The sequence below is a fragment of the Botrytis sinoallii genome, assembly GCF_014898435.1.
Source record: "Botrytis sinoallii strain Bc 23 chromosome Unknown BSIN_016, whole genome shotgun sequence".
NCBI lineage: Eukaryota > Fungi > Ascomycota > Leotiomycetes > Helotiales > Sclerotiniaceae > Botrytis > Botrytis sinoallii.
In genome coordinates, this window is record NW_024066043.1 from 900183 (window position 1) to 925534 (window position 25352).

Here is a 25352-nt window from a genome sequence, read left to right on the forward strand (position 1 = left end):
GTTGTCTGAGTCATTGTTGAGGGAAAATTGGAAACGATTCGAAAACCCAAAAATTCATTAAAAGAGACATTGTTGGAGATGGCGAGGTTGACAAATGAGTTCTAAAAACCATTATTTACAGTATTTGATACTTTACTCGCTGTCACTGGACCCGCGAACATTAAAACACCATTCCTAAAGCCTCTTGCAGGATTTATTGGAATCAAACTCCATTTAATGCAGCCTCCGATTCAGGATCATGGTAGTGATGCATTTCAAACCCTCTCCCTTCATAACCGCATTTTTCGTAGAAGGGTACCTTTTTGGCACCACAGTCAAGTATACTCTGTGATATGATTAGCTACTCATGTGTTTTAAAAACTGGACATGGAATAAAATAAACTCACCTTATAACAACCTCTTTCTGAAGCAATATGATCCAAGGCCTTAATAAGCTTTGTTCCAAACTGCTGTCCTTGATGATCCGCCGAGATACACACATCTTCCACATGGCCTTGTAGTCCCAAATTTCCAAGGCTTACCAATAATACATTAGCCATTCCGCTCCTTTCATTACTTTCTCAAAATAAAAGCACTCACAACTTCATTTCCACAACCAGTGTCCCAGTCCCCATGATAAACTCTCCATCACCCGCACCCCCCTTCTCCTTCACAATCACCAACACATAATAAGTATCCTCACACTTCTTCATCGCATCGAACCTTTCTTCCCATTGTTCTTCGGTGATGGGCCCTACATATGCTAAGTCACGAAGAACACCTAGATATCCACGATGGAAATCCGAGCGTTGGAGTGCACGGAATTTATAGCCTTCCGGGAGGGTATTTTGACATTCTTCGGAGATTAAATCGTTTGAAAAGAGTGGTATTTCGGAGGAGGTCATCGTGAATAGCAAGATGCGTATTGATGAACAGTGAGAAGTCAAATATGTGATGAGGTTATTGATGTTTCAAAGATATGATATGTTGAAAGAAATATAAATGGGGTGCATGGAAGTCACGAGAAACAAAAATACGTGGCAGATCACGTGAATTTTATACCAATTAGATTGTACACTGTAGATGAGGTCTCCAATTTGTTTAATGCGCCAGATGCGAGTGCCTCTTTTGAAGGTAACATTTGCTTGTATTCTCGGCGGTACTAATCTGGTGGTTAACAATATACTGCTATAGAGATAACCAAGTCCAGACAGCAAAATTAATGGTAGATTCCTGACAGTGAATGATTGGTCGATGCGTCGGACGGATGCAACGTATGTTTTGAGGCTTCTCAAAAGTGGGAAATCAAATACGAACTGATAGATATTTGTGACACTATCATTTCCTGGTTACATCGTGATCTTCAAGATGACTTTCAAGATCCATCTTCCTCTCAATGCCATTGATACCATCAATCAACCTCCTCTCTATTACCTCCAAGTCCAAGATACTCTCATACTTTCGACGGGGCTCTTTTGGACCTTTACATATCTTCTATACATTCGACAAGCGTATCGAGATGAATCTTATGGAATGCCTATTATTGCACTGTAAATATCATCACTCCACATATCGCTCCGACTAACAACATACAATAGCTGTGCAAACATAGGGTGGGAGATAGTCTACGGCTTCCGCCTTCCATTCACCCTGACGCAAATCCTAGTTTTTGTTCCCAGGCTTATCATCGATGCCTTTCTTGTGTATACTACCATGAAATTTGGGCCAACCCAGTGGAATCATGCTCCCATGATATCTCAAAATCTGAAGACGATTCTTGGGGGAGGGATTGGAATGATGGTAGTTCTGCATTGGGCATTTGCGGAAACTTACGGCGACGATATGGATGCAATGTTCTGGTCGGCGTTTGTTCTCCAGATGTTCCTTGGGATTTCCTCAGTTGCACAGTTGATGGAGAGAGGTCATACAAGTGGTCATTCTATTGAGATTTGGTGAGTTGTAACTTGTATGATTGATGATCTGGCATGCTCTCTGCGCTAATCAGGACAGATAGGTTTTGTCGTTTCATTGGCTCAGCATCTGCAATTTTGACGTATTGCTGGAGATATCTCCACTATCCGAAGGACTACACGGTGGTAGGCACACCTTTAACAACATTTCTTTTTGTGGCGGCTGAATTGGCCGATTTATATTATCCTATCGTGTTCAAACACCTGCGAAAAAGAAATGATAAGAGCAAGGTGTTGTAGAATGAGTGCAGTAGGATGCGTTAGCCGGGGACCATGATTCTCAGCGGAAATGCTTCTGATTGGCTGAACGTCGCGGCAACATTTAGATAGTCGTGCAAAGGACTTTCTGATGTGTTATATTGTTCAAAATTGGTGATCTCGATATGGCGATGACAATCATTGATAAATGACCTAGGTAGGTAGGTAACATTCACTGTGAAGCAAGGGGGAATATATAAATAGCTTCACGCTCGAGCAATTGATAAATGATCAATCCGTGCCCCGCGAAGTTCTTTCACCAGTCTGAGAGCAGTAACGATTTACTATAAGAGGTACACGTCAATCCTCAATTCATTCTGGTAAATGTAAATATAATTTCTCGAGGTCAAAGTCTTTAAAGAATTCATCTAGAGAATCATCCAAAGGACCCGTGGACGTTCAATAACTTCTAGAATATATCAGGTACTACTCTCCTTTACCTCTACACTCTTATTGAATATCAAATGGAGGTTATCTACCTAGTACTCAATCAATGATCAGTCCACATTGACCCACAGACCCCAGATCTCCATAGCTAACAGACCTTCAGACATTCAAAGCTCAACCTCAACCTTACCCATCCCATTGTCAATCCATTTCCGAATACCTTCAAAATGTCCTCCAACTCCACTGTCCACGAAGTAGTCATTCTAGGCGGAAACTTTGGTGGAGTCAACGCCGTTCACCAATTGCTTCGTCAAACTTTACCTCAGCTCCATCGTCTCGATCAAACAAAATCCTATCACATCACACTCATCACTCCCAACACATCATTTTTCTTCAAGATCGCCAGTCCACGAGCCCTCATCAATGGAACTTTAATTCCCCATGAAAAATTATTCGTCCCATTGTCCGAGGCCTTTTCAAGATATGACGCCTCGCAGTTCGAATTAATCCAGGGCGTGGCTTCAGCTCTAGATCCTGCAACGCGAACAGTTACCATATCAACAGGCGATGAGACTACAGATGCCACGCGACAAATTCACTACGACTCTCTCATTATCTCCACAGGTACAACCTCCAAATCCCCACTCTGGACACTCCACGGTTCAGAATCCCACACTAAGAGCGCCTTGAGTGCATTACACACTGCTCTCCCCAACGCAAAGACTGTCCTCGTAGCCGGAGGCGGCGCAGCTGGTGTTGAAACCGCAGGAGAAATCGCAACAAATTTTCCAAATTGTAAAGTCACACTTCTCTCTGGTGCCAACAGAGTTCTTTCGAGAGTCAAACCGGCAACCAGTGCACGAGCCCAAGATTATCTCGAAAATATTGTTCACGTCGAGGTTATCAATGATGTACGCGTTGAAAGTACCAACCCCGCCGAGCCAGGTGTTTCCCCCACTACCTTAACCCTCAGCGATGGTAGTAAACGCGATGTCGACATCTACATCGACGCTACTGGAGGAACACCCAACAGTGAATTCCTATCGAAATCATGGCTCGATGAATCAGGACGCGTCATCACACGTGATGTCTATTTCCGCGTCAAGGGAAATGGTTCGGATGATGTGAAGGGTATCTACGTATTAGGAGATATGGTAGCCGGAAGTTCCAATTCCGCCTTGGAAATGGACCCTATGCTCGCAACACTATGTTCTTCTCTCGCAGTAGATATTGCCACCGATCTCGGCGTCAAGAAGCCTGCGGAGCCCGCTCCTGGATTGTTGGGCTCAGTATGGAAAATGATTGCGGGGGGTTCTGGAACTGGATATCCCGTACAACAGGAATTCAAACCAATGAAAGAAACAATCTTCGTACCTATCGGAAATGGAGGTGGTGTCGGACAGATTTTTGGTTGGAGAATTCCTAGTGTGATGGTGAAGGTTGGTAAGGGAAAATCTTACTTGATAGAGCTTGTCGGATCATTGATTTCGGGGGAGAAATTCAAGAAGGCTTAACTCGTTGCGTATGGATAAGAATGGGATTTATGAAAAGGTTTAGATTCAGATAGCAGGTGCACTGGTGCTTAGGGTGGTGTCCTTTTCAAGATTTGTAAACAATGGCGTAAATGAACAAAATAGTCTTCACATTACATTTCTCAATTCCTGAATCAAAGTCACATACCTAGTACATGGGTGCATTCCCTCAGTTATTCCTAGTATGTACTTTCTAATCAGGATCCAAATCTCACGCAGTTCTCTTTACCAAGCTTTCTGTCTATCTAATATCTATTCTGATAAGACTCCTCCACTACGACTTCTCATGATTTGTACCTTTTACTAGAAAATTTACAAAGTACTAATGATCCCAAAAGCGAAAGGAAATCGATACCAACCAGATTCCACAATTTCCGCCGCGTATGCCGAGTTTCATACAGCAGCGTTCAAACAAGAAAGCGTATTAGCAGCACAGGGAGACTAATCGGATACCCTATCCCAATCTCACCTCAATGATCATTCCTCCCATCTTCCTCAGACCCCAATGTAAATATCTAAACCAGAAATCCAGCACATATCTCAACCTCCCATCTTCGAATTCCCGTCCAGGTATAATATTAAAATCAGATAAAGTAAACACAACGTGCAACCCCATCCCGAATCCCCTAAAGATCTCGCTCCTCTCGACAAACCCCACCAAATCGCCTACCTCCGCAATCCCATTCCCTAAATATCCAATGTGATGAATTCCCATGCATAATATCAAATCTTTCTTCCTTCTTCCTTCTCCCCCCTTCCTTGTCGAACCAGCAATCGATTCGTGGATCCATCGCACATGTAAGTTACATACCGCACATTTCAAATTCGCGTCATATTCTCCACGTGTAAAATTCCCAGCTTTACATGTTTGGACGGGCGAACATGCGAATCCGGAGAAGGGAAGTATTAATGACGGGAGATAATCACGGGATACAGAACGATGTTCTGGAAATTGATCTGGGGGGATGGGGAGACTTGGATAGGGAGGTGTTGGGGTGGTTGATGGAGAGATTGGATGGAGAGATTGGATGTCAAAGGGTGGGAAATGAAATATATGACAAGTCGACTATCCAGCACGTTTGTGTGTGACTATCTAGATATGCATGTATTGATGTAGTAGGGAAAATCTCATATTGAGAAATGGGAAGGATGGATCGCCATCTACAATCAGCTTCTCCTTGTGTTTTCAAGTTCATGTAGCTCTAAATGTTTGTTCAATGTGGCGAATAGAAATAGGTATCTATACCAGGATAGAAAAGAATACGTTCCGCATCGTCGGTGTTGGATTGGATCTTCCATGAATCAAATTCAAGTACTTATAATAACTATCCCTCATTCTGTATGACATTCGCATTCTATAACTTATATATCTGCATGTCACAAATCCGATGTAAATTTGCTAAAGTGCCTGCAGGATTTGCTTAGATTTGCTAGGAAATACTGTATAACAAATACAATGTTTCATGTCTCATAATACAGATATTCCATGCCGAGCCATCGCATTTCGAAGTTTTTATGTAAACCAGTCACAGCGCCGTATTCTCACGTTTGGAGATGTCTTCAAAGCCAGATGATCGGTAAAGCCCCTGATTGACCCATGCGTATTCCCCAACTTCTCATCTTTGAGGTCATCTATGTAGCTAGTAATCAAGTAGGCTTCTCTAATTGTTGTATCTAATTGTAATATTCAAGACAAATTTAAATTTAGAAAAATTTCAAAAGCTTTCCAAACCATTGCCAATCATCCACGAAGTGGGACTCAAGTTTTCAATCCCGATATCTATCCAAACTTTCCTTCTAAGTATAAATCGTCTCGGTCAGAGCATTGAAACTCAACCCCTCCTTCGCGAAATCTACCCCATCCATGAACAATAGCGGCATCTCAACAAGCATACCCTTAACCCTGCTCAACTCCTCTTTAACCTCCTCCACGCCCCCTGGGAATTCTTCTTTCACCACATGCCCATAGAGATATCTTGCGGGCTCCTTATCTTCTTCATTTGTATCTTTATCACTAGGTGATACAAAATACTGTTCATAAAACTCATGATAATCATCCCAGTTCCTCACATTATCCGCCGGAATGGCATGGAAAACTTTCGAATAAACTTCTGTGTTAGTTCTCGCACGACCATTCCATAAATCTGTGAATTCGGGGGAAAACACATCTTGAACGGCGATATCGTAGTCGGAGCCCCAGTCGTAATCGTTGGGGTCTTTGTTGATGGGCATATAGTTTGCATCTGGTCTGGTCCAATCTTGTGGTGCGATCATGCCGAGGTGCTTTCGGAAGAGTTGTCTGCGGAGCGAAGTGGCGTATTTTGCGGCTCGGAACTCGCGACCGTCCATATATGAATCAACGGTTTCGGTGTCTTCGATTACGATTGCGATTTCGGAATCATGGGTGCCGAGTTGAGAGCGATCGTTGAGGTTAGCTGAACCACAGATTACAACACGATCATCGGCGATGAGAAGTTTGGTATGGATATAAAGTTCCTCGCTGACGAAGGCATCGAGCTCGGCTTCTGGGGTACCATTCCAAGGAATGGATGTAATGGATGGACCATCTTCCAAATAGCATGCTGCTACTGTGTCTTGTTCTTGGGAACGAGGGGCGGCTCTTTGGTATTGATCATAATCGTAATTTTCTTGACCCCTACGAGCACCAGTTTCTTCACCGTAACCGCCATATCCAGCGCCAACGATATCATCGTGCTCTTTTCTAGCACTTTCATAACTGACGCCACTTTCTTCTTCAGTTCGAGCCATCGTACCGTTATCGTTAAGTCTATCATAGTTTCTTAAATTGTAGAATCGGATATAATCCTTTGGATCGGGTACTCCGGCTTTAGCAACTGTTTCCATAATTGAGTTACCGCCACGACAGATTGAATTATATTGATACTCCATAATTGCACGAGTTCCCAAAGCATCATCTGCATGGAGATCGCCTGCAAAAGCTGGGACTGCTGGCATACAAACAATAACTTTGTATTGCTCGCCATTTTGATAAGCACGAATGATTCTGTCTGCGATCGCCGCTCCGATTTTGTTTTCAACAGGATTTTGCTCATCGGAACAGGCGGTGATGAAGAACTGGTTTTCGATGTAGATGAAATGTTGGCTTCGTTGAATCACCTCAATGTAGGCATTGGCAATTGAGTGCTATCCAAATTAGTATCCTGCGGCATGATTTTTGGAACGACAGAATTACCTCAGTGGCTACACCATTGCTCCACTCAGTACAACTTCTTACAAGCTGAATAGAAACGCCGTTTTGATCATCCCCATACCCTGAATTACCTCCCGATCTGCCAAAAAATGTACCCGCTCGACGGAATGTATCGGAGATTGCACCCTCGGTAGATGAACCGACATTTGTACCATCTTCGTTATAATATCCATCAGGGATATCATTAGGAATCAAGGACAATGCTGTGTATCTTGTATCTTGAGTGTCGTATTTCTCTCGGAAAATAAAATTCCATCTTTGAACAAAATGAGCTCTGAGATCCTCGACTTTGAAGTGTTAGTCATTGAAATTTGGGAGTGTAATAGTGGGAGTGTAATAGTGGGAGTGTCTCTAATTAACTTACCAACTGGTCCTGTCAACGACATTGATAGATCCTACAACAACAATTAGATTTCATCGTCCAACAACTACTTGAGTGTTTCCAAAATACATACCGACCATCCCATTCTAGAGTACTTCGTGCGATCAAGCTTATTCTCTTGCCAATTTTCAACGTCCTGGAAGTCATACACTCTTGCGTTATTGAAATCTTGACCTGGGAAAACAATATTGTCTAGGTCACTTGGGTGTGCATCAGCAATTGGATGCTGATTCACATCCCATCTACCAAAGCACAAGTCTAGACCACCCATGAAAGCGACCTTGCTATCAACCAGACAAAGCTTTTCGTGATGCGCCCAGTATAGAATAACATCATTTCGGGCTCCATATAAAGCTTCAATGCCCTCTTTAGGAAGTTGTGCAAGATCAAAGTCTCTTAAACTGAAATTCTTCAAGTCGGTAATAAGTTCCGATTCGAGATGAATACCACTTGGAACATGATCCGGATGTCGGAATACAGAAATGTTAGGATGAACCTCTAGAGCTTTCTTGGTGTGCTCGGAGCATACTGACATCGGGGTTAGTCCACGTGACATGTGGCCAGAAATGAGGATAAAACGTACATGTCAAGACCTTAGTAACCTCTTTGTAAATGATAATGTTCACTTTGACACCTCTCTCAGCAGCAGCCAAAAGCATGCGGTCGATTCTATATTCCTCGTTTGCCGATGGGGGTCTTCTCAAATAAAGCTCAGGGGTAAGCCACCAATCCAGAATCCAGATACTTTCCTGTGCCTCTTCCAAGGCGACAGATACAGCCCACATGTACGCACACCCGTCAATATGCCATTTAATATCATGGCCAGTTCTTGGAGGAGCGAAACTGCCATATCTGTTCTCCTTTCCATTTATATGAAGTGCATGACATGCCTCTCCGATATGAGTGTGGCTGTGTTTCTCGCCGTCTGAGATTCCTGCAGCCTTCGAAACCTCTGACTCGACTTCATGTACGAAGTCGCCGATGGCTGCTTTGGCGTCATGGAAAAAATGAGACATGTTGAGAGATATTTTGGAAGAAATGTTGATTTGAAAGATCTTTGAGGAAGAGCTTTGTTTATGTATCTACGATAGATACGAGGGTAGTCGTAGCTATAGTGGGGTGGTTTGGGGCGGGTGGAGTGATTTTGGTGGGGTGCCTCTGAGGCTGTAACTCATGGGATTGGTGAATGTTCACCGTTAATATCGGCGACAATGCTGTGAGTGAGTTTGATCGTAATAAGTCTTTATTAATGTTTATCAAATTGTGGAGTTGTGTGTTATATAGTTGTTAAGAGAGCATGGAGACTCAGTGGATATAATCTGCGTTTTGACGGGTACTCTCTCTGTTTCATGTGTAACTTTCGGCTGATGTGAGACGTTACGGTGTAGACACTGCAGCTGGGATATGTCCATAGCTGTGCATTCATTGGCGTGGCATGGCATGATATAGGTAGGGCTCAAGAAGCTTTTCGGCTTATCCGTATGATTGGTTCCAGTGGAACGTTACCCAGGCAAAGTATATTCTTGGCTACTGCATGACAGCTCAGCTAAAGAATCGTTGGATGGAATTTCTCAAACTCCCGTTACAATCTATCAAGAGGCAGTCGATCTGTCATTGACCAAACGGTTCTTGCCTGGTAGATATGACAAGTCTAGCAAAGTCCGGATGAATCCAGCCCCCATAGACATGCGTACGAGCAACGTCAATACTACGTTTACCCGAGGAACCAACCCGCGCCGCGGGATTCTAGTATATACCAATGCACTTGGATTTGTGTTTGAAGAGTTCTCGTTTGTAGAACTGACGGTTAGTAGAATGCTGAATACAAGATTGTCGTTACCAGGGTTTGGATTGTCTGGATAGGTATCATATTCTCAACCCCGGGGGTCCATTAGCCTTCAACGAAGAAAAAGTAATGTTAATGCCATTATCAAGTAAACAGTAGCAAACACATCATGCTCAAACGTGCCCTGGATGTAGATCAACAACGGAGAAATACAAAATGCCGAAATCGATGTGAAATGTAATTGGAGAGTTGGATGGAAGGAAAGGACAGCCCGGCTTTAGTTCGCTTATACTCCGTAGGCACGTACCTGCCTGTGTCGGAGAGTATGCTAGCGTGTGTGTTTTTTTGCAACCACACCTCAGAATTAACAATTGCCAAACTCAAGAACACTACGTAAAAGCGAAGATTTGTTCGATAAATTCTCACCGGTACAATTGGAAGAGACTCTCAAGTTTCTCTAAATCTGTAGACAACGATCTATATCCTCAAGGTTTCTACTGGGTATCACGACACCAATTTACGGGGTGGCAATATACACCATCATACTTTGCTTTTTTAACACTCCAGCGGCAAGAAGAGCAACAAGATTGGAATGAAAATAGTTACCCCTTCTATCTGCTCATATGTTATTCAGCACATCATCCTATCATAGCATCTGCCTCAAAGTCTCCATGACTTCTTAATCGCATCGGAAGTTCTCTCAGCCATGGCATACACAGTCACTTGCAAATGCGCACTCCGTATCATTGGAAACGTACCCGCACCAACTACTCTCAAGTTATTGACCCCGTATACCTTTAACTGGAATCCACAACTCCTCCATATTGTCTCTTCATCATAGAGGTAGTGCCACTTGGATGAAATGTCGTTCCAATAGTCGAACGAACCCATGCCTCAAAATCCGCATCTGTTTGTATACTTGGGCCTTGTACTGTATCAACTGGCGATAGTGTTGCGAATATTGGTGTGTTGATTATTTTACGAGCAAACTTAGCTGCGGCGCTTAATAGAAGAAGATCTGTCTGATGAGTAAGGAATCCTGGGGTTGCTGATGGGGAAGTGAAAGGATCGAATTCCATAATTGGCATTTTGTTGGATGCGAGATCTCGAGTGAGGATTTTGTATTGAGCTTCATATCCTGCTAAGATAGGCGAGTCGACATCGGATAGTAAATATGATGCCGGTGTGATAGATGAAGCGGAGGATACAATCTGTGAAGTTGTATTGGTGAAAGAACGGTTTCCAATAAATGCATATTCGCCTCCCCCTTCTGTGGAGTATGACCTATTTTGCCCGATTAGAACGATTTGGAAAGTTTAATACTTTACGAACCAATTCTGTTATGCCTATACAATGCTAGCACCTCAGCATTGAAAGTCGCATTACTGGTCAAATTGTTCGCGGAAAGGTAAATATCCACTATTGATCCAGTTAGTGGATGGTTTTAAAGACTTTTGCTATAACAACCTACAAGTGGTACTAGCTCTGAGCGATGGGTGATCTTGGAAATTCGCCCCAACTCCTGGCAAGCTCACCACAGTTTCGATACCAAATTGTTTAGGTAAAGAAGAGCTTCCAATTCCAGAGAGTTGGAGCAGCTGAGGTGAATGAATAGCACCAGCTGCGAGAACTACCTCCTTCGCCGCAAGTACGGTTGATCTTGAAAAATTGGAGCCAGCTGCATACTATTCTCGTTGTCAGAATGTTACCCAAAGAATGCGGTCGACAAATATTTACCTCTCCACCAAATGATTGCAACTCCTTCATTACTTAGTTTAGTGATCAGTTTTGTCACCTGTTGTCCCTCTAAGAGGTGCAATTGGTTCGACTATTTGCACTATTCAATAAGCAGTTCTAGAATTTGAGCGGGTCTCAGTGTCTGGATCTAGTGATTGTGGATTCCACAGAGCACCATTTACATCTCCATTTAAAGAGTCAAACACCTTGCGTATTCCGAGGTATTTCATGGACGCATAAATGTACTTTACCAACATGTCAGCAGAAGTAGTTTGATTAGGACAATTTACTCAACTGAATGATGGCCAATTAAATGTTGAATAACTTGAATGGACCTATAGACACGGTCAGCAAGTACGTCGATTCTCAACACAGATTTCATTAAATTGGCTTTATATCCGTGTGCTGAATGATCCGTTTGAATATCCCATTCTTTTGCAATTTCAGATGCAGGTGGTGTAAATTTAGTCAACTGATGGACAGAAGATTTAGTTGATGGATTACTCGATGTGTTGCACATAATATGCTTACTTTCTTGAAATATGGAAAGAGTTCATTCCAACCAACTGCTCCTACTTCGATCCAACGATCATAGTCTTCTTTTCCAGCAAGATCGAAAGCCATCTTATTCAAGCAAGAACCACCTCCTAGAACTTTACCTAGTGGTATGGCAATCGATCTATTATTTGTAGCTGGCTGGGGAGCATAGGTTAGATTCCAATCATACTATGTTCTTATCGCACCATTCCCAATTCCTGCGAAAAGTGGAATGTGTATGAAATCTTCTCCCTGATCACTATATACTATTAGACGGTTACATCAGACTACTCGTGCACTTACAGTTCACCGGCCTCAATAATGAGAACAGTTGTCGCTAGTGATGGTAAGCTTCTTAGGTATCCAAAGCATCAAAATGAGTGAATTTTAGCCTGGATTCTCTGATAATCTATTTCCTACGACAGGACCACTTGTTCCACCACCCACAACAATAAAATCATAACTAGACAGAAGTGCGGTATCACGACCGACTATCTTCCCACAAAGAGAAGCTCCACGAGACGCAATTGTGAGCGAAGACATTATTGAGAGAATTGAAAGCGACCGCATGATGAAGCAGTATAAAGGCGAAGACAGTGCGAACTCTCACCACTTGTACCAAGCAACGAGCGGGTAGGCAATTGCCTTGCTTAAATGCTGAAGCGCTGCAAGAGATCTTCACCCGAGAGTTACATTGCCAAGTCAGGCCTACATACATGACGTCCCTTGCTGTGACCTGATCTGGACAGCAGTAAGCTTAATATCTAATTCTGATTGGAAGGCCAGACTTGTCAAAGAGAAGATAATCGAAATCAGATATACCCCTCTTTTTGGCTTTTAAATCAGATCACATGCTCCTCTTCCCTCTTTTTGGTCTTTTGATCAAACCGAAAACCGCGTGCAAAGAGTTGTTCGAGTTAAAACACATATCATTCAGCAAATAGCTGAACCAGAAATTCTCAGAATGTATTTTGAAATATATCCCGTTACACTCAAGCTTCCTATTCCCGTCATATGGCTGCACTCTGATTTATTCAAGAACTCGTATCAGATAAACTAACTCTCCACTACCGAGAGGGTTCTAACTAAAGACCAACAAGTGGCATCATATGATTACCATATTGATGAATGCACCTCCGCATTAAGAATCCTGCAGCTTAACCAATATCTTCTTTCCTCCAATCTCATTTTTCGTCGAAAGATCAACACCAAAACTTACGCCTCCAAATCCAGTTGCAACTACTTCTCCTTCATTTGGCTCTAATAATCCTTTCCAAAGCAAGCTTTCAAGTCTTGGAATCAGTTTCTCTACAATGCTGTTGGTTGCGTCGCCTAATGGCTCTCCAAAATTGCCCATTTGTCCAAGGTGGACGTGATAAATTTTGATGTCCTTTTGTTCGTCGATTTCGTCCCTATTTATTATTTAGTTGTAGTTTTTTTTTCCGGAGCGTGAAGAGATTGGAAGCTTTTACATACCAATCATTCGTAGTCGAGAATGTTTTTTGTGTTTTTGCTGTGGATTTGGTATTCAAAGCAGCTAAGCCTACTGCGGAACTGGCAGCTGATGCATCAAATATACCCGCAAACTCTCCCGATGTAATTTTTTCGATCTCAGACAATTGTGTTTCGGTAGATTGTTTGTAGTCAAATGTTGCATCTGCACCGACAGATGTGACAAACTGTAGTGGGATAGGTTAGTTAGTTCATAATATCATTTCAACTTCATTCTCTTCCGCGAAGCTCACCTCAGCATTAGATTGAGAGCATGAAGCAAGGACTTGGTATCCGCACAATTTTGCAAGCTAGATATTTGTCAATGTCAACATTTGCAAATTGTAGATGGATACACGAACCTTAATTCCGTATTGTCCGACGTTCGACGTGCCTCCTAAAACAATAAACCATTCTGGTTGATTCTCGCGAGTGGCAGGATACATGATATTATTTCCCTCATTTAGACATATTGCTGCTGTCTATCATTATTGCAGTCAGTATTGCTCATTCACAAACACCATAACATGACAACTAGCAAGAGGGAAAGATTTGCTCACCAAAAGTCCCACTCCAATCGTCGCAGCTTCTTCAACCGAAACTCTCTCTGGTCTCTTGAACGCCAGTTTCTCATCCATTAAATGCTATTGAAGAGAGTTAATAGTTAGCGTCTCTCTTGTTCCATCCCACCATTCTCCATCCCTCATTCCCACCCAACCTCATTACTCAGACTACCCGCCTCACCCACCATTCAAAGTATCCTGTCCGAATGGAAAAGGAACCTCAAACATACAAACTCCTGAAAAGTACCATAACCCTCCTCTCCAACTCTCGTCGCACATCCAAAAATGCCATCTCCAACTCTGAATTTCTGAACGCCAGGGCCTAATTCAACAACCACTCCTGAAGCGTCACAGCCGAGTACTATTGGGTAGGAAGGGATGAGGGAACCGGTTTGTCGCATTATGTTGTCCCTTTATTTTTGAGTTAGTGGTATGCTCGTGGGGGAAATTGGTAAGATGGGTCGTTTACGAAGAAGAGGGAGTGAGAGAGTGCGAGAGATAATGTGTGTGTGTGAAATCTGAGAAATAGAGGACTCACAAAGGATTAATTCCTGTAACCAGCGATTTCACCAAAACCTGATGTTTTCCGGGAACAGGTCTCTCCAGATCATTGGAGACTTCCCAGGGGGAATTACGGTCCTTGATTACTACGCCTCTCATTTTTTCGCAATGGATCAATTGATTCTTCTTTCACGATGGAGAATATTTAAGAGACTGGAGTTGCGATAAATAAAAGCAAAAGTAATTTCGATTGTGTAAAGAGCTTCAGCAATATAATTGAATTTTATGGTTCGATGTTGCTTACCCCTCCTTTGTTACACTCCCGCTAAATTTACCCCTCATTTGAGCTCGCACAGACGAGGCTTGGGGGTCTATTGGCGGAAGCTTTGTGGCCAATGGAATGTGAGAATTTCAGGCTGTAGAGAATTGAATGTGTTACATTGAGAGAATATTGATGTTGTGAGATTGGTTAGATTTTGAGGGGTATGAACGCGTTTATACTTTGGGAAATTGAGACAGCCAATTGGATGGCTGAGGATTGTTTAACCTTGATGTATATTCTGAGGGGTTCGTGCATTTACTTGTTGGGAGTCATTCGATGCTTCGAAATTTTAAATGTCGTTTGTAGCTCTTGAAGTTTTCTTTTTCATGTCTTTCTCTATCTTGGATCTTTCCATACCTAGATCATAGGTGCCCACGCGACATGGAATGAGGAGACCCATTTCATCGCTTGGGAGAATATAAATGGTAAATATACATCCACTAAAATGTTTAACGAGAAAATAGCCTATCATCTTGTATATCACTTAGTTACGGACTATGAAAGAGACTTTTTTGCTATTCATATTACGGTTAAGGATATTCGTGAACGCTAGCTAGTAGAAGGTAAATTTGACGTACATCCGATGGATAATTTGTAGAAAAGTCCGACGTTCATGTAGATGTAAAAATAGAGAGCGTGGCCAGTGGCATAAATGATTCTAAAAGATGAATGCGGGGCGGTATGAAGACTCGAGCTATACGAGCGGGCTTAAGAGTCGCTGTTAAGTGTTTTTGTATGTGCAATATAAATGCAGTGTAACTGAACCCATGAGACGGAACATTAGGATATAAATGAAGGCGGTAGTGATAGCAAATCAGTCATATGAGGGAGAGCTATGGGTGGATGGATAGTTGACAGAATTGAGAGTGCAGGATCTAGTGGCTATATGGTTTGCGAGAAGTTATAAGCAAGACAGTTCAATTCCAATCATCTTCAAGTGCCGAGTCCCTTGCTTTGAGCCATTAATATAGCAATACGGTACCCTTTATCTCTATAAATAAAAGAGTCAAGGTGGATATAAAATAAAAACATGTTTGGACAAAATCTAGTGATGAATATCTACTTGGACTGAAGCCAGCTTCTTCCAGGCTTGGTTATCAAACTGCCAAGGGAGATGCCATTCTGTAATGGAATCAAGAGTATTGACCAATGTAGATTTCTCATTGCTTTGTTTGAGTATGGGCATTTCGAAGCATTCGTCTGATATATGGAAATCATCATCAAACTACATCGAAAAGAAACATTTGATGAACTTACATGGTAGAATACTCGTCCGATGTTTCAAAATCACAATAACCAGCATCTTAGTGAACAATGGATAATCTCGAATATGAATCTGACGACAAGAATTTCACCATACATTTTCATCTACTTGCAAGAAAAGAAAGAAGTTCAGTGAGTGAGATAGAACTAGAACGTATATTAAACGAAATCATTCAAGCACTAGCTAAATACGCGATGACTAGCTTCCAAGAAGTGAACCGAAGCAGTTGTGCCAAGCTGAATAGCGGCCACTAGGATGTGATTCTTCTCACTTGACAGAGTTCTTTAAATACACACTGGCAGGCTCTCGAGAGTCAATCATGTCACAAACATGGAATCTACCGCTCATGACAAGTCCAAGATGAAGCAATTGTGATTTCAAGAGTATGAGGGGTCGCATTAATTTCAGGAGAAAATGCCCATCAACAAATGGATTTGATTAAATATATATGTACCATTAACACTTTTCTAATAAGTTTGAAAATCTTCCGACTTTCATCATGTATTCTAACTAACATTTCCCGTCATTTTCATCGCTAGTTTCGTTCGTTCGTTCGTCTCGCTTGTTCATCAACAGATTTCTATAAATTTTGTTCGGCTCTCCCCCTACTTCCAATTCTTAACCCATTCATCTCATGATAACCGGGCATCTTTCTCCCCAATTGGTGCTCTAAAGTCGTCATCCTTCTTCTTTGCATCACCATCTCCATACATCCAAAATTGCAAACCCAAAAATAAATCGCAGCACATCTGGAACATTCCGCAAAGTTTGAAAGCCCATGGTATAGCACTTGTGGCCGTAAAAAACCAGAACATCTTCATTACATCACCGGCAATCCAGCTGGCCATGACTGAGAAACGGAAACCTTTGCAGGATCGAGATTTGTAGTTTGCAATTATTTGAGGAATTGGGAGGGTAGCTTCTACGCCGAGTCCAATGTAGCCGGTTGCATCAGAGTAGACAGAATAAAACCATGGAGCTGGAGAGAGAATGAGCTCGCATGCGATGAGAGCTATGAATAGGTAAAGGAGGAATTGCCAGTAACTGTGAATTTTTTCGTTAGCATCATGTAACCCTTTGGTAAGCAACACAGTGATTCAATGCGTACGGTTTTGGGGAACGCCATTGCCAGAAGTTATATGGTCTTGACGCTCCATCCCCTTCTCTGTGTCCAGCAAATGGTATAGCCGCGTCTCCTCCTTTCGACGATGGCGATGGTCGATGATCAAGCGCAACCTTCAATAACATGGTTTGCATCGCAATCATAATGAATGACTGTATCAGTAAGGAGGTATCAAAATGGGCTCCAGGATAATAAAAAACTCTACGATGAGGATTAGCATCAGTCTTCCAACGCACATTACAGGACGTCGTACCTCAGAAATGATGCTACAAGCATGATCAAAGGGATATCCAAAGAAAATCCCGCACTGGACTTGTTCCTATGTATCGAGTATGTCTGATCCGCATACGACGTTATGGGAGATATTATGATAAACATAGGGGCTATATAGCCAGTGATGAATGAAACGAGACCCATTTTGACTGTGGTAGTTTTGGCAGTTCAAAGCCAGCAATGGCAGACGTGATAAGTTTTATAATACAAAGTCCATAGACACGAAAAAATGTTTGGCAATGACAATTGGGAAGAATTGAATTAGATGTTGTGTCAAATCAACAGATTCAACAATAATTAATTTGGAGATAATGAATCCCATAATTGATGACATAATAACCTTATTTTGCTGATCGGTCCTTGACTTTATCCGAATCCGATATTCATCGATGCAGTTTGTAGATCGACGTCTCCGATAAGATAACGGATAAAGTTAATCATCCCTCCAATGGTTGCGATGGTGACGATGTCAACAAGAGGGGAGATGTTTCACTCCCACCACTTCTTGAAATGACGATGATACTTTGAAAGACTTGCTACACCTAATTCTATCTCATACTAATAAACAATGTATAGTGTATTTAACACACCTCAAAAGCGCAATGGCGCAACATCATCCAAAGCAACCCCATCCAGAGCGACACCATCCAAAGCACCATCATTCAAAGCAACACCAACAAAGGTTGCTCTGAATGGACTCTTTTCTGATGGCAACTGGCAGTTGTAAGTTGCCTCGAAACTAGATATCTTTTTATCATTTAGTTAACATAGCGACAGGCAATTGCAACCCCAGACTACCCGCCGTAAGGTTCCAAGTCAAGAAAGAAGGAGCAAATAAAGGTCGATGGTTCTACACATGTCAAGAACCAAAAGATTCCAGCTGTGGATTCTTCTTATGGGACGATAAAGCTAAAGTAAGGGAGATGGGCGCAGTTCTGAATAGCACAAGAACGGAGCCTCATACACCCGAATCGCGCTCACCAGTGACTCCATCGAGAGATAAAAGAACGTTGGAAGGGCATGCGATTGCGAGTAATAAATGGCTGGAAGATATTGGGAAGAAGGAACACGATGAGTTTGGGGCATGGCCTTTAACTCGAGAGGATGAGGAGAAAGTGGTCAAGACTGTTGAGAGAACAGACCCTGGAAGCTTTCCAGAGACTCCAAGAAAGGGGAAGATGGATGGCAAGACAACAACACCCGGAAGTAAAAGAAAGCGGGGCGAAGGAGAAAGTAATGGTGCTAATATGTATCCTACGCCTACGACAAAAGGTACACGGGACGAAGACATTTTTGGTACTCCTTCTACAAGCCGCAAAAGAATAAATGGTGGGATGTGGGGTGGGAATGAACGATCTGTATTATTTAGTCCTGCAGAGACACCTTCTCCTATGAGATTCAAAGATGCTACGAAAGGTCCACCTCCCAAGTTCATGGCTTCCCCTTCAAACGGCAGCACAGGGGATTCGCCGCAAAATTACGACATGACGGAAGACATTATGAATCTTCTCAAGGATCAACATATCGACGATGAAGTCTCCGCTCGACTGCGTCAAATGCTAGCCAGACATGCACTAAAAATATCGGGTATCGTGAAAGGTCGTGACATCACACGCGTAGCTCTTAAAACCAAAGATACAAAGATTGCAGAGCTTCAACAAAAGATTACCCAACTTGAATATAAGCACGATATGGATGAAGCAATCATCAAGCGTCTCAGGGCTCAGAATGCTGGCTAGGAATTTGTTGACTTGGGCATGAGGGGAGAAGTGTACTCCAGGATTTATCGAGCAAATCAATCCCTTTTTCCTCCCTTCCTATCTTCGATGAGACTATTATTCGCCTCAAGAGTCAGCATTAGCTCCCCACAAGAGCCTCACTAACACGTCTAACATCCCACCCGGCACCTTTATATACGACTCTAGATCTCAAGATCTTAGCGACAGAGCCTCCCAATCACCGTCAAGGACAAACCCCACGAATGGAAAGTCCAAACCCTCTCATAGATGCGTCTCACTGATTCAATCCCTCTAATACACACATCGTACCATCTCATATATAAATCCTTCAGAGCTCTCAGCTTCAAGATTAGCAAATAACCCTGCTGATTGTTACTATGGGCGAAACTTAAGACACTGAATGTCGAGCCTCAAACAGAATGAGCATGGCGGTTGCTTGAACCCCAGATATCGTTGGCAAGAAGACGCAATGCCGTAGTATAGCCATCTTCGCCCCAACGACACACCACAGTACGTACCCACGAATGATTCGAATACCAGGCATGGGATTGAATTCTCACTCCAGTTGAGGGTATCCCAAGGAAAGAGATGATAGTGCGATGCAGTCAAACAAGGGCGAAGGGCGTAGAATGACGTTTCTCTTATCCAGAAAGTCCCGGATCAAGGTGTTCTCCACAAATAGTTGTAATTAGCTGCAAAATACTTCAATTTTCACAGCTAATTCAAGTACATCAAAAACATGCAAAAGAACCCAATTTTTTCAATATTCGCGTGATAACCATCTATCTATTTCAATATCCACCCCTAAACTCCATCGACACTAATAATGCAAGCATGCATGCAATGATATCTTAACCCAATTCTAGCCATTTTTTCTCCATATATCCCATTCATATCATCTCACTTCGCAACGATCCAATCAGCCGACCCATCTTCTAGCACTCTTAAACATTCTGACCCAAGGACCAAATTCTCCCCACTCCTCTGCACTCTCCTTTGGTACGTAACTACCGACATCTGCCATGATAGTTCTCTCTGGATGAGGCATCATAGCTAAGACTCTTCCATCCAAGCTTCTCACTGCTGCAATACCCTCAGGACTGCCGTTTGGATTGTATGGGTATCTCATTGTGGGTTTGTCGAAGTTATCTGTGTATCTGATTGGGATGAGATTATCAGAGTTCAAGGCTCCCAAGTCTGTATCATTTTTGAACGAAGCTCGACCTTCACCGTGTGAAACGACGATAGGCAAGGAACTACCATTCATACCGTGGAGGAATACAGATGGTTTCTTGGCATTGTCTTGGATCTTCACCATGCTGACTCTGCCTTCGAATTGTTGAGATTGGTTGTCGGTAAAGACAGGCCAATGAGAAGTACCAGGAATAAGTTCAGATATGCGACTAAGCATTTGACAACCATTGCAGACACCCAATGCAAATGTATCAGGGCGTTTGAAGAAATTCTCAAACTCTGGTCGAGCTTTTTGTTCATGCATAAGAATGGAATTTGCCCATCCACGACCAGCACCCATGACGTCACCGTAAGAGAAACCACCACAGGCAGCAATACCGACAAAATTAGCCAGAGAATAGTGTCCAGAAATGATGTCAGTCATGTGGACATCGATAGGGTCAAATCCTGCAGCCTTGAAAGCAAATGCCATTTCGGCATGACCGTTAACTCCTTGTTCACGGAGAATAGCTACGCGAGGTGCCTTAGAGAAAGTGGATGTGATTGATGCCGTCAATGGAAGAATGTTCTCCTTAGGCTCATAGGTAAGGGTATAGTGGAGACCAGGATCGCGATCATCCTTAATATTTCAAATTCGACCGTCAGCACAATCAACATTGTCTCTCAGACGTTGCATTTGGTAAGATGTCTTGGTCCATTGTTGTTGAAGCTCAGATCTTGACATGTGTAAGATTGGCTTCTGTCCGTAGCGAATGGCGAGTTGTTGTTTCGATGCAGCTGGTACTCGTCCAATCTTTCTGATGAGTCCTGGTGGAGGACCACAGGTAGCAAAACATCTCATAAAGTTGACCTCGTCCGATTTACGAACTTGGAAAACAGCACCAAGTTCTTCGTTGAACAAAGCTTCGATGACGTGAGATGGGGATGCGCTCTTAGAAACTCCATCAAGCATGATCTCAGCGCCACATCGTCCAGCAAACATCATTTCGGCGATGGTAGTCAACAAACCACCATCTGAAATATCATGGTAGGCTAACACAACTCCTGACTCGTGTAATTGTTGTAAAGCATCAAAGTAGTCAATGATGAGATCAGTATCTCTAACATCCGGTGCTTCATCTCCAACTTGACCGAAAGATTGCGCGAGGGCTGATCCACCCATAGCCTTGTGACCTTGAGCAAGATCAACATACATCAATGTAGTCTCTCCGACATCTTCAAGTCTTCGGAGTGCAGGCGTCCATGTGTTACGAACATTTGCGACTGGCGCAAAGGCAGAAATAACCACAGTCATAGGAGCTGTGACTGTTTTAGAATCTCCACTCTTTTGATCCTTCCACGAGGCTTTCATTGATGTTGAGTCTTTGCCAACAGGGATACTGACTCCCAACTTAGGGCAGAGATCCATTCCAATGGCTTGAACTGCCTCATACAAAGCTGCACCTTCACCAGGTTGGTTGACTGCGGCCATCCAGTTTGCAGATAAACGGATACGAGGCAAGTTGCCCAGAAGATGTGCTGCACCAATGTTCATTAAACTTTCGGCAACAGCCATTCTAGCCGAAGCTGCACCCGAGATCAAAGCCAACGTAGGCTTTTCACCCATAGCCATAGCCTCACCAGTCTTCAGTTTGCCACCAATGTTAAGAGCACTAGCTGTGACAGCTACGTCTGCGACAGGAGTTTGCCATGGTCCGACCATTTGGTCGCGAACGGTCAAACCTCCAACGGAACGATCACCGATAGTGATGAGGAAAGATTTAGAGCCAACAGATGGAAGGGAAAATACACGCTCGATAGCCATTCTTAAGAGATCATGATCGGGAATGTGGGGGTACGCTTCTTTGAGGGATTTCTCTGCGTTGAATGGGAGAAGCTGTGGTTTCCTAGACTGCACGATTCTGTCCAATTTCCTGTCCTTGGGGAACAAAGTAGACATAGGGAGATCGATGGGTGTAGGGTGCTCTGTAGAATCTCGATCAGTTACCACAAGTTTGGCAACTCCATCTTGATCCTTGGGAACGACGGTCCCGACATGGAGAGAAGCCACATCGTTCACGTTCTGTAAATGATTAGTATAAGATTTACCACGTTTGAAGACGTAACTTACTGGCGATGCTTGTAAATCTACCAAGGTCTTCCTTGTTGACAATCAAGACGTAACGTTCTTGAGCTTCGCAGCACCAGATTTGTAAAGGACTCATACTGCCATCCGCACTCTCGACATCTCTAAGCTCGAATTTGCCACCATATCCGGCATCCTTAACAAGCTCCGGCAAAGCATTGGATAATCCACCTGCTCCTACATCATGGATGAATGCAATAGGATTCTCATCCTTCAAGGCTCTGCAATGATCAATAACCATCTGAGCTCTTCTTTCCATTTCTGGATTTCCTCGCTGAACACTGTCAAAGTCAAGCTCAACTGAGCTTTCTCCAGCAGATGTGTTACTTGAAGCTGCACCCCCACCAAGACCAATCAACATTGCTGGGCCACCAAGAACAATTACATGAGCTTCGGGTTTGACGTCATTGCCATTCTTGATGGCGTGTTCTGGTCTAACAGTACCTAGTCCACCAGCGATCATGATAGGCTTATGGTATCCGCGAAACTCGTCCGTTGAGGCATCTGCATCTGTAAGGAGGGTACGAAAGGTTCCAGCAAGACATGGTCTACCAAACTCGTTGTTGAATCTGGCACTACCAATTGGTGCCTCCAACATAATTTCCAAACTACTGGCATAATGTGCTGGCTTGCCAACATCCATTTCCCATGGTTGCTTATGTCCTGGAATCAAAAGGTCTGAAACCCAGAATCCACAAAGACCAGCTTTGGGGCTGGATCCTCTACCCACTGCACCTTCATCTCTAATTTCTCCTCCTGAACCGGTCGCTGCTCCTGGGAAAGGTGAGATTGCTGTGGGATGGTTATGAGTCTCCACCTTCGCTAGGATATGCACAACCTCAGGGGTTTGCTTCCAACTACCAGTTGAGTATTCGGGGGCCCAGTGACTGGCCATCTGTCCTTGTAAAACGGCAGCATTGTCGCTATAAGCTGATACGGTGAAATCTGGATTTTTCTTGTGGGTGTTTCGAATCATTCCAAATAAACTCATATCCATACCCATGCCATCGATTGTCCAGTTCGCATTGAATTGCTTATGTCTACAATGCTCAGAGTTGACTTGCGCAAACATAAACAATTCGACATCGGTAGGTGATCTGCCGTGTTGGGTGTATTTTTCAACAAGGTATTCCATTTCTGGGGTATCTAGAGCGAGACCACGCTTCACGTTGTACGCTTTCAAGACTTCGATAGGTGTTGAACCCTCTACCCAAAGATCAACAACCTCCAAGGGAATTGGCTCCCCTTCTTCGAAAATTTTGTGCACATCTGGCTCCTCAGCACTGATGTTCTCGGTCATGCGATCGTAAAGGATATCTTTGAATGGCAAATCCTCCCTCTTGAGAATTAGGAAGTCAGTAATTGGTTTGAGCATCCAGATAGAATTGAACCTCCAAATAATTCTCCACACAAGGGAACATGTACTGAGATGAAATCACTGATGCTCACCTCTGCCTCAGATGGCTCCGCATATTTTATCAAAATAGCCCGACCTCTTTCAATTCTGTGAACTTGGGATTCGAGACCGCAGACATGTGCGATGTTTGTAGCTTTGGAACTCCATGGGGAAAGGTTTCTTGGAGTAACATCTAGTAGATTGGAGGGTTAGTGTTTGCTTGCACTGCACTGCAGTATGTAGAAAGTGACGAGAGGCCATGGCGTGCGCGCATTGAAACCCTCAATAACCACTTTTCAATGCCCAGAATTATCTCGGACAATGAATAAGTGACGACTTACAATAGATCTTGCTTCCCAATTTAGCCTCCAAATCCACTCCTGAGACTGGAAGTAGTTGCTTGATCTTGGCTTCAGTTTCTGGATCCGAGTGTCTCAAATGTGTATAATGAATCCAAACACCCGTAAGTTCTACCTTCACTTGATGAACATCATTGATTCTCGCCGCGAGCTTTGTAGCCTCAGCTGGAGTGAAGCAAGAATCTCCAGGCAATTTAAGGTATTCCATCCTGTCTCTGCCTGTTGTGCGATGAAGCACAACTCGAGAATTGTTCGAATTTTCGATATATAATTTTGAGGGAATGGCGGGGTTAGAGATGAAAGAGGAAACAAAAAAATTATTTAAATTTCCCCGCGCCGGTGAAATGAGTGCGAGTGCGACTCATACACGGGTGAAGGTCGGATGATCTACAATGGCCCACCTCTTTTGGAGAATGTGGAATCATTTTAATGTCATAATGCGCTAGCAGAGTCAACCTCTTAATTTATTTAGCTCTTCAACATAGACAGCAAGATATTACTAGCGTTTGAAGATATTGCTAGCGTTAGAGGATATAGAGCTAGCTTGAAAGGCATGATATTGATATAGTTGATATGATAGTTGATATACAATTAAATCGAAACAGATTTCTTAGATTACCTACTTGTGCTATAGATACCTATGTATGTATATTACATAAGGTTACCAATCTGCAACATCCATTATCTTATCAACACGTGAAGCCAAAAACACCCCCACCACCAACCGCCCGAGCCATCCCATCTCCTCCAAAACGAAAAGTCTCCAAACATCCTCATCAAAGATCAATCCAAAAAAATTCCAAAAAGAAAGTCTCTCAGGCGTGAGTCGAACACGCGACATCCAGATCACATGAGAAATTACAGTCTGACGTCATAAACCAACTAGACGACCGAGAGTGATAATCGAGTTAACTCGATCAGGTCAGGGTACCACTGAACCATGAATGATTTAGTGATTGTTGAAGTTGAGTACAATCTGGCAATATATACTCATTTACGCATACTCATAATGCTGAAGTGACAACCCCCTTTCAATACACCTAGGAAATTCGGGGCGAGCTAGCTCGCGAATATTTCAGAGCGCCTAATATTTTCTAATATTTCATATTATCCGGCGTATAAGTTTCTTTCGCTACGCTCCGAAACATTTTCTTTCTATATTTCGACGCTCTTTCTATTTTTCTTTTGGTTTCCCTACGGAA

The 25352-nt window shown here is 43.0% G+C and overlaps 10 protein-coding genes across 10 annotated transcripts; 3 read left to right on the forward strand and 7 right to left on the reverse strand.

The window, feature by feature from the left end:
• Positions 1-202: 202 nt before the first annotated feature.
• Positions 203-884, reverse strand: EAF02_008616 (uncharacterized protein; the record flags this gene model as incomplete). The annotated part of the gene is made up of 3 exons (XM_038904664.1): positions 203-325; positions 387-516; positions 580-884. The coding sequence occupies 3 exons, from the start codon at positions 882-884 to the stop codon at positions 203-205; spliced, it is 558 nt and encodes a 185-aa protein (XP_038755721.1).
• A 253-nt stretch (positions 885-1137) lies between these two features.
• EAF02_008617 (uncharacterized protein) lies at positions 1138-2189 on the forward strand (the record flags this gene model as incomplete). Its single annotated transcript, XM_038904665.1, has 3 exons — positions 1138-1529; positions 1578-1931; positions 1994-2189. Exons 1-3 carry the CDS (start codon positions 1348-1350, stop codon positions 2187-2189), a joined length of 732 nt encoding a protein of 243 aa, XP_038755722.1. The 5' UTR covers positions 1138-1347.
• Positions 2190-2821: 632 nt separating this feature from the next.
• Positions 2822-4108, forward strand: EAF02_008618 (uncharacterized protein; the record flags this gene model as incomplete). The annotated part of the gene is made up of 1 exon (XM_038904666.1): positions 2822-4108. The coding sequence occupies one exon, from the start codon at positions 2822-2824 to the stop codon at positions 4106-4108; it is 1287 nt and encodes a 428-aa protein (XP_038755723.1).
• A 1498-nt stretch (positions 4109-5606) lies between these two features.
• Positions 5607-8992, reverse strand: EAF02_008619 (uncharacterized protein). The gene is made up of 5 exons (XM_038904667.1): positions 8324-8992; positions 7814-8268; positions 7723-7753; positions 7341-7645; positions 5607-7291 (listed from the first exon to the last, which is right to left on the reverse strand). Exons 1-5 carry the CDS (start codon positions 8754-8756, stop codon positions 5924-5926), a joined length of 2592 nt encoding a protein of 863 aa, XP_038755724.1. The 5' UTR covers positions 8757-8992; the 3' UTR covers positions 5607-5923.
• A 1331-nt stretch (positions 8993-10323) lies between these two features.
• EAF02_008620 (uncharacterized protein) lies at positions 10324-10614 on the reverse strand (the record flags this gene model as incomplete). The annotated part of the gene is made up of 1 exon (XM_038904668.1): positions 10324-10614. One exon carries the CDS (start codon positions 10612-10614, stop codon positions 10324-10326), a length of 291 nt encoding a protein of 96 aa, XP_038755725.1.
• A 53-nt stretch (positions 10615-10667) lies between these two features.
• On the reverse strand, positions 10668-12343 carry EAF02_008621 (uncharacterized protein; the record flags this gene model as incomplete). The annotated part of the gene is made up of 10 exons (XM_038904669.1): positions 10668-10810; positions 10859-10945; positions 10998-11211; positions 11264-11287; positions 11470-11508; positions 11559-11735; positions 11795-11959; positions 12007-12059; positions 12104-12137; positions 12221-12343. 10 exons carry the CDS (start codon positions 12341-12343, stop codon positions 10668-10670), a joined length of 1059 nt encoding a protein of 352 aa, XP_038755726.1.
• A 598-nt stretch (positions 12344-12941) lies between these two features.
• On the reverse strand, positions 12942-14514 carry EAF02_008622 (uncharacterized protein; the record flags this gene model as incomplete). The annotated part of the gene is made up of 7 exons (XM_038904670.1): positions 12942-13212; positions 13277-13479; positions 13546-13602; positions 13654-13773; positions 13852-13935; positions 14085-14265; positions 14393-14514. 7 exons carry the CDS (start codon positions 14512-14514, stop codon positions 12942-12944), a joined length of 1038 nt encoding a protein of 345 aa, XP_038755727.1.
• A 2059-nt stretch (positions 14515-16573) lies between these two features.
• EAF02_008623 (uncharacterized protein) lies at positions 16574-17481 on the reverse strand (the record flags this gene model as incomplete). The annotated part of the gene is made up of 3 exons (XM_038904671.1): positions 16574-16985; positions 17050-17265; positions 17318-17481. 3 exons carry the CDS (start codon positions 17479-17481, stop codon positions 16574-16576), a joined length of 792 nt encoding a protein of 263 aa, XP_038755728.1.
• A 424-nt stretch (positions 17482-17905) lies between these two features.
• On the forward strand, positions 17906-19076 carry EAF02_008624 (uncharacterized protein; the record flags this gene model as incomplete). Its single annotated transcript, XM_038904672.1, has 2 exons — positions 17906-18060; positions 18131-19076. The coding sequence occupies 2 exons, from the start codon at positions 17906-17908 to the stop codon at positions 19074-19076; spliced, it is 1101 nt and encodes a 366-aa protein (XP_038755729.1).
• Positions 19077-19995: 919 nt separating this feature from the next.
• Positions 19996-24358, reverse strand: EAF02_008625 (uncharacterized protein; the record flags this gene model as incomplete). Its single annotated transcript, XM_038904673.1, has 6 exons — positions 19996-20889; positions 20926-22235; positions 22294-22332; positions 22381-23734; positions 23845-23984; positions 24133-24358. 6 exons carry the CDS (start codon positions 24356-24358, stop codon positions 19996-19998), a joined length of 3963 nt encoding a protein of 1320 aa, XP_038755730.1.
• Positions 24359-25352: the final 994 nt, after the last annotated feature.

Coding starts and splice junctions, on each gene's coding strand:
- EAF02_008619 (XM_038904667.1), bottom strand. CDS start 8,756: ATGTCTCATTTTTTCCATGACGCCAAAGCAGCCATCGGCGACTTCGTA. Junction 8,269..8,323: donor GGTTACTAAGGTCTTGACAT/GTACGTTTTATC, acceptor CCCCGATGTCAG/TATGCTCCGAGCACACCAAG. Junction 7,646..7,722: donor GTCGTTGACAGGACCAGTTG/GTAAGTTAATTA, acceptor AACACTTCAAAG/TCGAGGATCTCAGAGCTCAT.